The sequence below is a fragment of the Gymnogyps californianus genome, chromosome 1 (assembly GCF_018139145.2).
Source record: "Gymnogyps californianus isolate 813 chromosome 1, ASM1813914v2, whole genome shotgun sequence".
Taxonomy (NCBI): Eukaryota; Metazoa; Chordata; class Aves; order Accipitriformes; family Cathartidae; genus Gymnogyps; species Gymnogyps californianus.
This window is the reverse complement of record NC_059471.1, coordinates 162,734,869-162,748,062: the sequence shown is the minus strand read 5'-3', so window position 1 is coordinate 162,748,062 and position 13,194 is coordinate 162,734,869. Positions and strand designations below refer to the sequence as shown.

Here is a 13,194-nt window from a genome sequence, read left to right as displayed (position 1 = left end):
CATTATGTAGTTTTCAGAGTAAAAATTTTTGGCCAGTAAGAACTACAGCTTGGCTTGAACTGGAAAAATACCAGCAGAAAGCCAACCAAGAATTAGTTTGTTCATACACTGCTTACTTTTAGCTTTCCAGCCAATCTAGCGTGTGAATTTCCTGAGTTTACTTTCACCTGACACAGGAAAGTGCTTTATGAGCACTGATAAAAACTAACATTCAGTTAACGTCCCCCAAGATAAACAGATGGAACTGGGAACAGTTAGTGAAATTTTCTTCAGCAGGCGAGCTGGCCTAGTCAAACTCAAGAGCAGAAGCGAGCGAGAGTAGTTTCTAATAACGACACAATCCCTAATTGTATAGATCATCATTTCAACTCAGCTGCAAGAAAGCATGTCCACATGAAATGCTATTTGCATAAATTACACTTAGCCAGGCCACGTCCTGCACCCGTTGCACTACACGATGGAGCTCAATGCGGACCTCAGTGAGCCAGAGGCGTGGTTCCCAATTGCGTGGGAGTAAGACCAAACTCACAGTCAAAAACTGGGCACAGTGACAAGAAGAGCTGCCCAGCTTAAGAGTTGCCTAGCTTAAGTCCCCGGTCTGCAGATAATTCTCCCTCATTGACTGACTGCCCACTCCTGAACACAAGACAGAAAACTTTGACAGGAAGCTCCAGCAAGATTTTATTCAATGGTATACAATAGGGAGAAATTAAGATTAAAGAAGAATTGTATACATTACTGATTTTTCAAGTTGCTAAAACAAACCCATAGTGACAAGAACAACTGAGGCTGATGACATAACAAGAAGCGTGGTGACCATCTCTCTAGTGTCCATACCTGCAAATATATAATATGTTAATGCTTTTTTAAAAATTATGTTTCATACTAGTGCTGATTTGGGCAGATTTATTCTCATTCTACCACTACGTAATTAACATGTAAACCAGATGAAGGTGAAATGCTATGCTATGGAAACTGTAGGAAGTTCTCCACATCTCACTTTCTCCAAAATTCTATCCAGATACTAGTTGGAAGAGAGCCTGAGCAATCCACAATATAATAGGCAAGAGACCCTCAGTATCATCATCTTTTGCCCTGAATCCCACTTCAAATATATCCTGCATGAAAACAAGGCCAAAGCTTGTCATAGCCCCAGACGTATTACTGAGCACCCATAAGAAGATATTCTTTCATGTCTGCATTTCTCATCACGCTGCCCATGCAATATTAAGTCACTAGCCAGGCAACATGGGCTCAGTTTTCATTAAGTGTTCATTAAAACATCTTAACACCAAAACTATGGTACTCAAGTTGTCATGTCAATCATGATTTGCGCAACTGATTGTGAACCAGATCCCAAAGACAATCCTGAACAGTTATAATATCTGTTTTGTTTTGTTTTAATCTGGACTCTGGTTAGAATTTTTTTTTTCTTAAGGGGGTGGGGAGAGGGAAAATCCAGTTAAGAAACGATTAATGGATAAATGGTGCAGAATGAAGCAAGTGACAGCCAAACTTCCTAACTACTCTCAATGTACAATTACCTCTCAAAATACAATTACCCCTCAAAACCCATCCATGGATCTCCTATTATTATTCTAACAACAGACCTTTGAAAAACACAAAACAAAACAAAGAATACAGAAATTATGAATAAATGGGCCAAGGCTGTAGCAATGGCTACATGCACATTTGATTTCCAGATGCTAGGAAATCAGCTGTATTAATCTCTGAGCCTACTAGAGTTATAAAACAAATCACCAAGATACAGAGGGACCCAATAAGATGTCTGGCACCTCAGCAGAAATGCCTTGGAACACAAGCAGCTAAATTCAGGTCATTTTCTAAACCCAAATTGCTCATGCGGCAGTATAGTATTCACCTGAGGCTCCACTTTCAGTGAATTCCATTTCTCTTCCACTCTCCATTCTTTAGAGAGAATGTCAATAGAAATCACTACTTTTTAACAACTCCTACTTACCCCACAGCTGTTTGGGCTTCCTTCAGAGCTCATTTAGCACCGGGTGACTAAGGAAAAGTCCCTATACAGCAAAGTGGAGAAAAAACCTTTCCCAACAGCAACTATGCCCTCAGACCCACAAATGAGAGAGATTATCCACCTATCTGACATTGATAATTTCTATTAACAGAAGGACAACTGGATTTTTTCATCTTGAAATCTGTGCAGGATACCTACTTTTGGAACTCCCATTCCCTGTTGTCCAGTGGACATACTTGGCGAGTTTTGAGCCAGCGAGAGATGCAGTGGAAGTGGAAAGCATGCTGGAAGAGAAAGTTCAGATCACATTATTTCAGAACCCATGAATGTATCTCAATGTGAAAACTACCATTGAAAGCATCAGGGTAAGAAGAGAGTAGCAAGTGTTTGCAGACAAAGGTGGGGAGGACTAATCAGCCAGCTCACTGGTAAACACCAAGGAACTGATCCACATTTTCAGGGAGGAAGGGAACATCAGTGAAATGGCAGCAGGGAGCCTGTTCCACAGTGCATGCAGTGGCAACCGACTGACTTCTGATGAAGGAGAGAACGCAGAGTTTAGCAGCTGCTAAAATTGGCAGAGCAGATGCTGATAAGAAGCATAATCAGAAAGACAAGAAAGAGGATTTCACAGTGAGTAGCAGCGATGATATGCATGTATACATGCTGAAGCTTTCTGCCAGTCTTCTGGACAAACCAAAGCCTGAATAAAAAGGAACTTGCAAAATTAGAAAGAAGAAAAATCTCTATTACGTGTTTAACAAGGACACCCTTTTCCATACCCCATACAGCTACTTAAAAACAAGGTTCCTCTTGTGGTAACTCTTGCACACAAAACCATAACTTTGACACTAGAACATTCTGACATGGTTAAAAAAGTTGCTCTTGTCCTCTACAAACAGAATTGCAACATCTATAATCCTGTTCCAGCATTATCACGCTGTAACTTGATCCCACAGCATAGTGAGGATGGGACTGAGGAACAGGTAGTTATTCCATTATGGAAAATTTTATCTTCCAACTCAGGCCCAGGCTAGCTAAGAGGTATGCAAGTTTGAGTTCACATGCTAGTGGGACCATGTACGAAGGAGTGCATACGGCAACAAATGGAAGAGCTGGAGATTATACACTAGAACTGATTTGATCTTCCTCCAAAACGGGAAGCAAATCACCTAGTTACCCCATACTGACTCCTTGAATCAGCCTGCACAAAGACAAATCAAGCATGCTGACATCCAAGTAATCCTATTACCAGGGAAAAAAGGCATAGCTCCTAGGCAGAACCTTGATCAGGAAAATCATGCTCAGAATGAAAGATCTATTATTCTTAAAAAAAATGGGGTAAAGGCCTATCTTCCTCCTTTCTCTTCTGTCTTCTGTATTACACCTCTCCAACTTTCACTCTTGCTTTTTTTCCTTTTCTCTCTCTCTCCTTTCTAGACTCTACTAAACATATGGTGTTTAAAGTTCTTTTTTCTGGTGGATTATCTGAAACATTTTATAGAACTCGTTTTGTCCTGAGTCATGAAAAAAGGAGATAGCATCAACACACGAGCTCCGCAATAAAAGTTTTCCTTACATTGCAGACGCCCCATGCAACTGTGCACTCTTCAGAGGTAGCTGATGCTTGGTTTGCTTGACATTCTATGCCTGTGAAAACAAAGATTAAACACATATATGCAGGAGTAGAAGATGTACGTGCAACACCAACTGGTAGATTTCTTCATAATAGCAAGTGCAGGGAAAAAAAAAAAGCTCTTTGTTTTGTGGTGTTTATTAGATAAGAAAGTGTCAAGAGCTGTGGTTTAATGTGTGCTGTTTTCCCAAAAATATCAGATCAAGATATACTTCATCCTGCTTTCCTCCTTCCTCCACTTTTTTAGTATTACGAAGTTCCAGAGGCCGAGAGTACATAGTTCATCTACTGGTAGCATGTGTCTGCTTTCCAAATTTTACGGATATATATTTTTCATTTTTTCTCTTGTGTTTTAAGAGTTGTCTTTTGATGATCAGTTGAAAGTACGTTTACTTAAACTTCTTACCCAGGTTTCTCTAAAAATAAATTCACTGTCTTGTCAGACATTATGTACTATCAGTTATATTTACAAATTAATTTGCTCATGTAATGCTGGAGTTTGCCTGTCTTTTTTCTATAGTCTTGTGACAGGTAAGTACACCCCCAAAATACACAATAGGAAATAGGAACATAAAAATATATGTTTTGAATTTTTTATACCTTGGAGCTGAGTACCCAGGATGATCCCAAAAAGGATAAAGACTATTTATGGGTTTGGGTTATGTTTTGGGTTTTTGTGTCAGGTGGCATGGACGAAGGAGATGAGAGAGTGAGGAAAGAAGGAAGAACAGCACGGAGAAAATAAATCAGCAACCTAGTTCTCCATTCTAGAGCCTGAACAATTCACTTCTGCTCCAGCTCAAGAAGAAAATTCAAGAGAAAAAAAGATATTTCCAACTCCTCCAGTCAGCAGCACAAACCTATGAGACCAACATTTTACTTCCTGCTAAAGGATGCTTTCTTTAAAAGTCAAGCCCAAATGATTTAAAAAGACTTGCTGATAGATGATCAGCTTAGAACTCAATACATGGGCTTGTTGCTTGCTTGTTTTGCAGATCTTTTTTTCCTGGCAAAGAAAATGTCTGAATGAGCTCCAATTCTCTGTTCGCTGTTCGTGTGCCTGAATATGCTCAGAGGAAAAGGAATTTGATTCACCAATTAAAGATTCAAAAACTTTCAAACCCCACAGGCTGAAAAATGTGACCTTTATTTGCTCTGTCCTATTCATCCCTTTCTCCATTTTTCACTCTCTTTCAGGTGTGGAGATGCACAAAATAAGAGAAAGGCCCATTTTTCCTGAGATGTGAGAGAGATCGGTTAACCTTGGTCATGAGGAGGTACTCAGAACAAGACTGAGGTCTAAAGAAACTCAGTAGCAACAACTGTTCTGCAAGATTTGAATGAACCTGTATTTATTATATGGTTTACTTCAAGATATGATACCACAGCAGGAAGTCCAAAGCTCAATCCCTGGCCTGCCTACAGAAGGGAACAAAATCCAGTGCACCTGAAATGTCTGATGTCTTAATTCCTTAAGTCCTCAATACATACAGCAATAAAACTAAATCTGATTAAGAAAATGGAAGATGCCTAAGAACCTTGAAGAGCTTCAATTACTTTGGACATTTGTTTAAAATTTGACACCCAAGATTGCTGCAATAATTTTACTGTTACTGCAGTATAGACTCATGGTCTTGCTATCATGGGGCACATTATGTTAAGTTTTAAATATTTGGCATGAGTCTGTACAGTAACAGAAAATGGTGAGAAGATAAGTAGTAGGAAAAGGAGAGGAAATTCATTTGAAGGAAGAAAAGTCAACTGGTAAGCAAACTTTAACTCAGGAAGTCTCTGCTGAAAGCAAGGAAAATATTCCAGCACACAATATACTTATCTTGTTTCTTCTCCTCTTTCTCTGCTGGAAACAGGATATTGGGCATATTAGGTCTGAAGATCTAGCCCATTTTTATGTCATTTTGTCTTTTTTTCCCCCCCCCCCTCTCTAAGTGGCCCTAACCTGTGAGCCGTATGCTTTGGAACACAATACAGTTCCCCCCCCCGGCTTTAAAGGACTCTGTATTTTGACTGGGAGAAAGAAGGAAGAAAGGTGGTTTAGGTAAGGAAGAAAAGCAGCACTGAAATTCATTTTAGTGTTACTCAAACATTCGCTGACAAGCAAATATAGTCTAAAACATGACAGTCCCAAAAGCTTAAGAGGACAGATGAACTTTTGCAGAAATAGCTGAGGAGGAGTTCTCTGGTGGTGATGTAAGGCCCTTCCAACAAGACACCCAGATTTAACAACCTCATCAAACAGGCTGGAGACTACTGCTGGCACTACTAGCTTTGGCTGCCAAAAAAGGGCCTCCCAAAAGCTGAAGCACTTTTTGGTCTCCTACTTGCCTCATTTCAGAAAAAGACAATAGATCAACAAAGAAATAAAAAAAATGAACACTCTCTGTCAGAGAATGAAAGCTGATGATTCTGGCTCTTGAAAGAAAGAGAAGCTATTTACTGTCTGCTGACCCAAAAGAAGCGGTAGGAGTCAGACAGTAACAGGTACTGGAGGAATACTGAACGACTCTTCTGTTGCCTTGCTTTTGACAGAGTATCTGGAGGTGAGGGCAGAAAGATACAGCTAAAACCTGAAATACCTGTAAATAATTGTGAAAGATGCAATGGAAGCATTTCAACTCAGGGAGTTACAGAAATACATATTATATAACGGCAACTTCTGAATCTTGGCATCTATTAAGAACCATCCCTTTTCCTATACATTTTCTACTGCACAAATCTTTATATATTTATTTATTTATCTAACAAGAAAAGCAACCTAAGATTTAAGTAGCCATAATGGCAGGTAACAGCAGTAAAGTACATGTCTTTTGTTCGCAGCTACAGTAACAGCCCACTGCACTGGTAAATTTGATGATAAGAGCTCTTCAAAGCAGCTTCCACTTGAGCAAGGGTAACCACTGTATGGGTTCCGCTTTCTCTTTACATGTTGCCTTCTAAAATTATGTCATGAAGGGATCGACTTATTGGGAAGAAGAGAAATAAATACACATAGCTTGGCTAACACAACACGTCATGTACTCACTCAGAAAACACACACAGAAAAAACAAATGACCAGGCTAATAAACTTGAAGTACACTTGTTACTTCTCCTATGAGGAGCGGCTAAGGACTTTGGGTTTATCTAATTTGGAAAAAAGGAGGCTGAGGGGTGACCTCATTGCTCTCTACAGCTTCCTGAGGAGGGAAAGTGGAGAGGGAGGTGCTGATCTCTTCTCCCTGGTATCCAGCGATAGGACACATGGGAATGGTTCAAAGCTGTGCCAGGGAGTTTTAGACTGGGCGTTCGGAAGCATTTCTTTACCGAGAGGGTGGTCAAGCACTGGAACAGACTTCCTAGAGGTGGTCGATGCCTCAAGCCTGTCAGCGTTTAAGAGGCATTTGGACAATGCCCTTAACAACATGCTTTAACGTTTGGTCAGCCCTGAAGTGGTCAGGCAGTTGGACTAAATGATCATTGTAGGTCCCTTCCAACTGAAATATTCTAGTCTAGTCCCCCAAAATGCAGAATGAGCTCTTCAATTTAGTTTTTCAAACTTCAGAGGAACTTCAGAATTTTCGCCTTGCAATTCTCTCCAGTTTCTTAGGAATTATCTGCAGATTTTACTAAATACTTACCCTAAGTTCCAACCCCATCATATCATCATATGATTCCTTCTACTTATAACCCTCTTGTATGACACTCAGTATTTCCTGTTAGTATCATGCTCTCAAAATATATGTACATAGCTATCATCTTCCACTCCTACTTATGACTTAGAAAACTATATATACTTAGTTCTGTTCTTTTATTCTTCTCATAAATCCAAAATCATTCAACCTGTTAAGCATCCTGAGATTCTTCTTTGGATTCTATGCAATGTATCTATCTTTGTGAAGCTGGAATATCAAATGTGGTACTTTGCATCTTACTATCAAAGAAAGGGGACAGTATTTTGATGGCACATTTTACACAGTTCAAAACTATACCAGTTACCTTACTACAATATTACATTCCACGTTTTAGACCAGAAGGTAATCCACTATACTAAACGTAGTGTTTAGTTAACACTCCCCAACTTACCATGCTGCAATGACAGCACCAGAGAGAAAGCCTTTGAAGAAATCAAGAACACTGCTCAAGTAAAATCTAAATAGGATCTGGGTCTTTCCAGAGAAGAATGAAAGCAAAACACTGAACATCTACTCATTCCTTCTGTACACTGAATACAAACCAAACTGAGGGCAGGGGGAATCCTTTGACCATATTATTACCAAGTCATAATGTACATGCATGAGGAGAACTGCGTGACACCTTAACATTGATGCCTGACTTTATAATGCTAACCATCTTCCATTAGCATGGCTGGCATTACTTATCACTCTTTTAACGTTTTCTGTTCAAGGTTTCTCTTCATCACTAGGAGAGGGAGACATTTGTATCCTGCATTTTATCAAATTGAATCTTGTGTTGTTCTTCCCTGCACATTCTATTAATTTTTCCTCAATTTCCCATCACTTCACATCTTATGTTTGAAAATCTAATTAAAGTGTTGTTTAACAACATTAATGATCTGTAACAAGGAAGTAAGTAAATCCAGAGCCAACACTGATCTCGGAACACCAATTTAGATACCCCTTCTACTCTGCATACTGTCAATTTTGGTCTGTCATTTGCAGTCCAGGCTTTTCATAACATTGCTCATACCCAAACTAATAACGTGTTATGCTTGAGCAACTCAAAAAAGAAAGAAAAAAAAAAAAGTTACCTATGCACTTTTCCTTCACGGTTTTTCCTAATCTACCTATACACTCTCAACCCCACCCCCATTTTGCTGGGATCTTTTTTTTTTTTTTTTTTTAAGGACACATGAAATTCACTACTGGACATCTGTCCACTCTCCTTCCAGCTCCTCCACACCTCTCCTTCATCCTCCTATGTCCTATTTGCTATTCATAAAAAATAGCAAATATATGAGACTGTATTTGGTCTCTCATGGGAGGCACTATTAATTTTGAGGCAGATTCACAGACCGAAACACACCAGCATCCACTATCTTACAACATATCCACTTATCGTGAATAATTATTTTGAATTACAGGATTTTATATATTTATTCTATACATTTGTAAATTCTATAAAAGTAACTTATGTTCTAACAAATCTTTAAAATTCCATTTGCCTGTCAGCGACATGCTTTCCTCTCTAATATGTCATAAATCTGAGAGACTAAGTAGTAGTCTAGTGTCCACCTCCTTTTGAAACTACTTTTCAAGATGGTACAGGTTAGAGGTACTTAAAAAGGAAATCTTTACATCAAAGGACCTCAGTGTATTTCATAACTCCTATTCTCACTTGCTTCTCTTTAGTGTTATCATTCCCTTTCTAATAACCAAGAATAAACTGAGGCATGGATAGGCAGTAGCTGGCTCAAAATACAAACATATCTGTCCCAAAGCAAAGAAGTGAACGTGCTTAACCCATTTTCAGCCCTGTGTGTTACAGTGTGTTTTCTCTTTATTAAAAAAAAAAACCTTCTGAAAGTAGTTTTGTAATTATTATTTAAATATGATGTAAAATCACGTGCATCTCTCATTTTTCTGAAACATTTTATTTTCATATAGGCTTGTTGACAGTAAGTTACCATTACCAGTAGTTCCAAGGGTGACTGCATAAAAATGAAGTGCAACAAAACTATCACAATGGGATCATGACATGCCATTCCCAGGCACTGCAGCTGTACCTGCTCTTGTTTTGGGGGGTTCCACAATCCTCACACTTTAGTAATATAGGCAAATAAGGCAAATTTCTATCTGGAGTATATTAGAAGGTCTTCTGTCCCTCATGACTGAAACAAGATGGACAGTTATGGTGCCAACAGTATCTGGTCAGTTTTGAGGGCAAAAAAAAAGGTTTTGTACTCATTACTAATCCTTTAAGGGACTGAAACCAGTGACTTCATGTATGCACAGCTATTTCACAATAGAAACTTGTATACTTAATTCCATTATCACTTTATTTTCCTACATGGCAAGCATATTTGTTAACTGAACCATCAAGATTATACAGCAAAAAATCAAACCAATACTAGCAATACATTGTTTTTGATTTAGGCATTTGATTATTCTCCTTTGTAAATGAACAATTAATTCTCTAGGTGGCTACAAAATTCCCCATACTATAACATTAACTAACTTACGCAAGGTAGTTTTTGTAGAATGAGGAGACAAACGAAGTCACTGGTCCAAGCCTTTCCTGGCCAGACACCGGAAGTGTTACAAGATTTCATCCTAATGAGTGTCATCAAAAAGTTGATACCTATAGCAACATCCCCAGCTCCAAAATCTAATACCTCTCTTTGTGAGCAATACCTGTCGACCCTGAATAATTTCAGTTCCTCCTGGCTCTTTATTATTACCAGTTTTCCTCTTTGTTGCATCCAAAATACACTCAGCAACATCATCTCGTCTGTAGATGTGGTACCAAGTGATTCTACTCTTTACAAGAAAAGGGTGAGGGAAAAGCACTATGGTGACAGAGGTCACAAAAAGAGATTATAGGACTTCAGCATTACATAAAATAGAGCTTAGTATTTGCACTGTGAAGACTTAGTTCCTAACTGAAAGCTGCATTTGCTGAATTATACCCTCAACAGTGGAAATTTCAGCTGTGCATCACGTACAAGTCAAAACCGTCAACTGTCTTCCCCACCATTTACTTACATAGATCCATAATATGGTTTCTGCAAATGGCACAGTTATCAACCACAATGTCCCATGCCCACAGAGCTACTGCGTTCCACTAGAGAAAGGGGAAAAAAAGAAAAAGAAAAACATAGTTTTGACTCAATTTACAGCAAACAGAAATCCTTGTTATTCCTCAAGATCCCATGTATTTTTTAAATGGAAAAGCTGGGATATTTGGGAAAAAAAAAAAAAATCTTAGAAGTCCAGAGTAATTCTTTATCATGAGTTCAGAAGCTTACTAGAAAGCAGTGGTACATTCCTCTCACATACCTCCCAGACCCAGTGTCTCCTTCCAACTTCAGAAACAACAAGATAACTCCCATAGTCCCCTTTTTTGTGAAACAAATGCAAACATCTGCATTTCTATTCAAGATCCAGAGGCAAGGATGCAGCTCATGCCACATGCTCAATTCTGATGGAAAGGACAGTGCCTCGCAGAAAGGCCAATCCAGATGCCATTTTGTTAAGAGGAATTTCCATTATTTGCAGCAGTTCTTCTAGTAATCACCCCCCAGAGCAGCTGGGGCCAAGAACTAAAATCATCTCTAATGCTACCCTTCGCTGACTCCTGAACAATCTCCTCTGCAAAAAAGTTACTAGGCAATGACCTACCAGCAAGGCTGAATATAAAAATTTGAAAGTATTACCAAATTAACCTTTCAAAGACTTTGTTTATAAAAGAAAAACAAACAAACAAAAGGGCTATCTCTGTCCCATGCTACTTCAGGGGAAGGCTTGGCTACAAATTTCCATGGCAATTTTAGAAAACTGATTCAGAATGAGGACTTTAAGAAAAGCTATGCAGAAAATCATAGCGCCTTTTTATCCCTCCCCACAAAAAAACATAATCAAGTCTTTTGTAAATTCATGGAATAGATGGGCTTGCCTTCAATATTGAAAGCAATCCAACAGCATATTGGTAGCCAGGATAATCTTCATTTACTACTTAAGTAGTCTAGATATTTTTGGTTTTTTCCATATTTTCAGTATATGATTGTTTTGACTGTACCACAGTAAATCTTCTCTACTTTATTCCATTTACGTCTCAATGTTTTCATTGCTTCCCCTCAGTTCAGGATTCTGAAGGAGGAATACAGACTGCCAAGTATTGATAAGCAGTATCAATTTTGATAAGCACTTCCATTTTTCATTAGTACTGATATAAAAAGTCATCACACTACTACTAGATCTTTTAGGAAACGTGTCGGTAGCGATCTCATTTTTTCTCCCCATCTTCCAACTTCAAGTCTAGCCAGCCTTCTGGCCGAGCTACTCATCTGTCAAGGACTTCATCCACACTTCAAGGCAGCTAGGATAAAAGTTCCCAGCATCCTTATCTCACCCATACTCTCAAGTGCTTAATCTCTTGTCCCATCATAATCTACTCTTATGACCCACAGACCTGTACTGAGCCACACATGCAACAAATGCGCCTTGGTACCTTGCTGGGGAGGCGGTGCCACTCCCTGCTCTTCTCATGCTATTATATCTGTCCCTATTTCCAAAGAACAAGCAATCACATCATCCAAACACCTCCTTCTGCATAGACCTGCAGCCCTGTACAGAGCTAGGAGTTTCCATCATCACTGATGACAGCTGCATGTCAAACAAACTACATCTACAAGGAGGAATCACTGGAAATGTTTGCCGATATCCAGTCCAGGGGTCATTTTTCCTCAAATTCTACGTTAGTACAAGCCCACACAGCCTCTGCACCCTCCTATAACAGGCTCAGACTATTACCAGGATCCAGCTGACAGACAAACTGCTGGCACTGGACAGAACAGCAATATTATGGCTGTTTTGGGGAAGCAGACAAAGCCAGGGTGACAGGAAAGCATTTGCTGACTACACAGACATTGTTATGGCTTGATTTAAAGAAGAAGGAAAAAAAAAAAATCAGCCACACAAATTTGTGCAAAGCGTCTTCTGCACTACATGGGCCAGGTCGGGCGGCTGGGCCAGAGCGGCCGGGGCTGAGGAGGAGGAGGAGGCGACAGCACTCCACCCCTGTTCCCCGGCCCGAGCTGCCCAGAGGCTCCGCGCAGCGCGGCCCGGCCGGGGAGGGCACGGAGCAGCCGAGGCCCGGCAGGGCGGCAGCGCCCGAGGTGAGCGAGCTGCGGAGCCTCCTGACAGGGGCAGCCCCCTCAGACCTCCCTCCTCCCGCCCGCGCGGCCCACGCCAGCCACGCCCGCTGATTGGCCAGCCTCCGCTCCACGTGCGGCGGCGCGCCTCAGCCATTGGCCCGGACGCATGCCAAGACTCACCGCAGGCACCGCCCCACCCCTCCCGCCGCGCCGGTGCGGAACCGGGCGCCCGGCTCCGTGAGGGGACCGGGAAGTCGCCCTCTCCCCCGCCCCGCTCGCCGCCACCAGCGCAGCCCCGGCCTCCCCCTCCCTCTGGGGCCAGCTGGAGGAGCGCGCCGGCGGGCCTCACTTTCTTCACTTCGAAGCGCTTCTTGCCAGCGCCGCTGTTGGTGCCGCTAGGGGTGTCCACATCCATCGCGGCCGCCATTTTGGATGCGTGAATCGCCCGTCCTGCTCCGCGCGCGTGCGCGGCGGGGAGGGGCGCGGGGGCGGTGAGCGGAAGGGGTGGGAGGGGCTCCCTCCGGATCCCGCCCCCTCCCTCGCCCCGCCTCGTCGCCAACAGGTGCGGGGAGGGCAGGGAGCGCGTCGCCGGGGGAGGCCGGGTGTGCGGTCACGTGAGGCGGGCTCTTAAAGGCGCCGGTCAGGGCGGGGCCGCGCGCCGTTACCTCATCTTCTCCCCCCCCCCCACCCGCCGTGGGGTTGCACAACCCGAGGGGCGGGGGCGCGTGAGG

The 13,194-nt window shown here is 41.6% G+C and overlaps 1 protein-coding gene across 1 annotated transcript; it reads right to left on the bottom strand.

The window, feature by feature from the left end:
* Positions 1 to 664: 664 nt before the first annotated feature.
* RBX1 (ring-box 1) lies at positions 665 to 12,935 on the bottom strand. The gene is made up of 5 exons (XM_050906158.1): positions 12,813 to 12,935; positions 10,353 to 10,431; positions 3,579 to 3,649; positions 2,198 to 2,283; positions 665 to 837 (listed from the first exon to the last, which is right to left on the bottom strand). Exons 1-5 carry the CDS (start codon positions 12,888 to 12,890, stop codon positions 825 to 827), a joined length of 327 nt encoding a protein of 108 aa, XP_050762115.1. The 5' UTR covers positions 12,891 to 12,935; the 3' UTR covers positions 665 to 824.
* Positions 12,936 to 13,194: the final 259 nt, after the last annotated feature.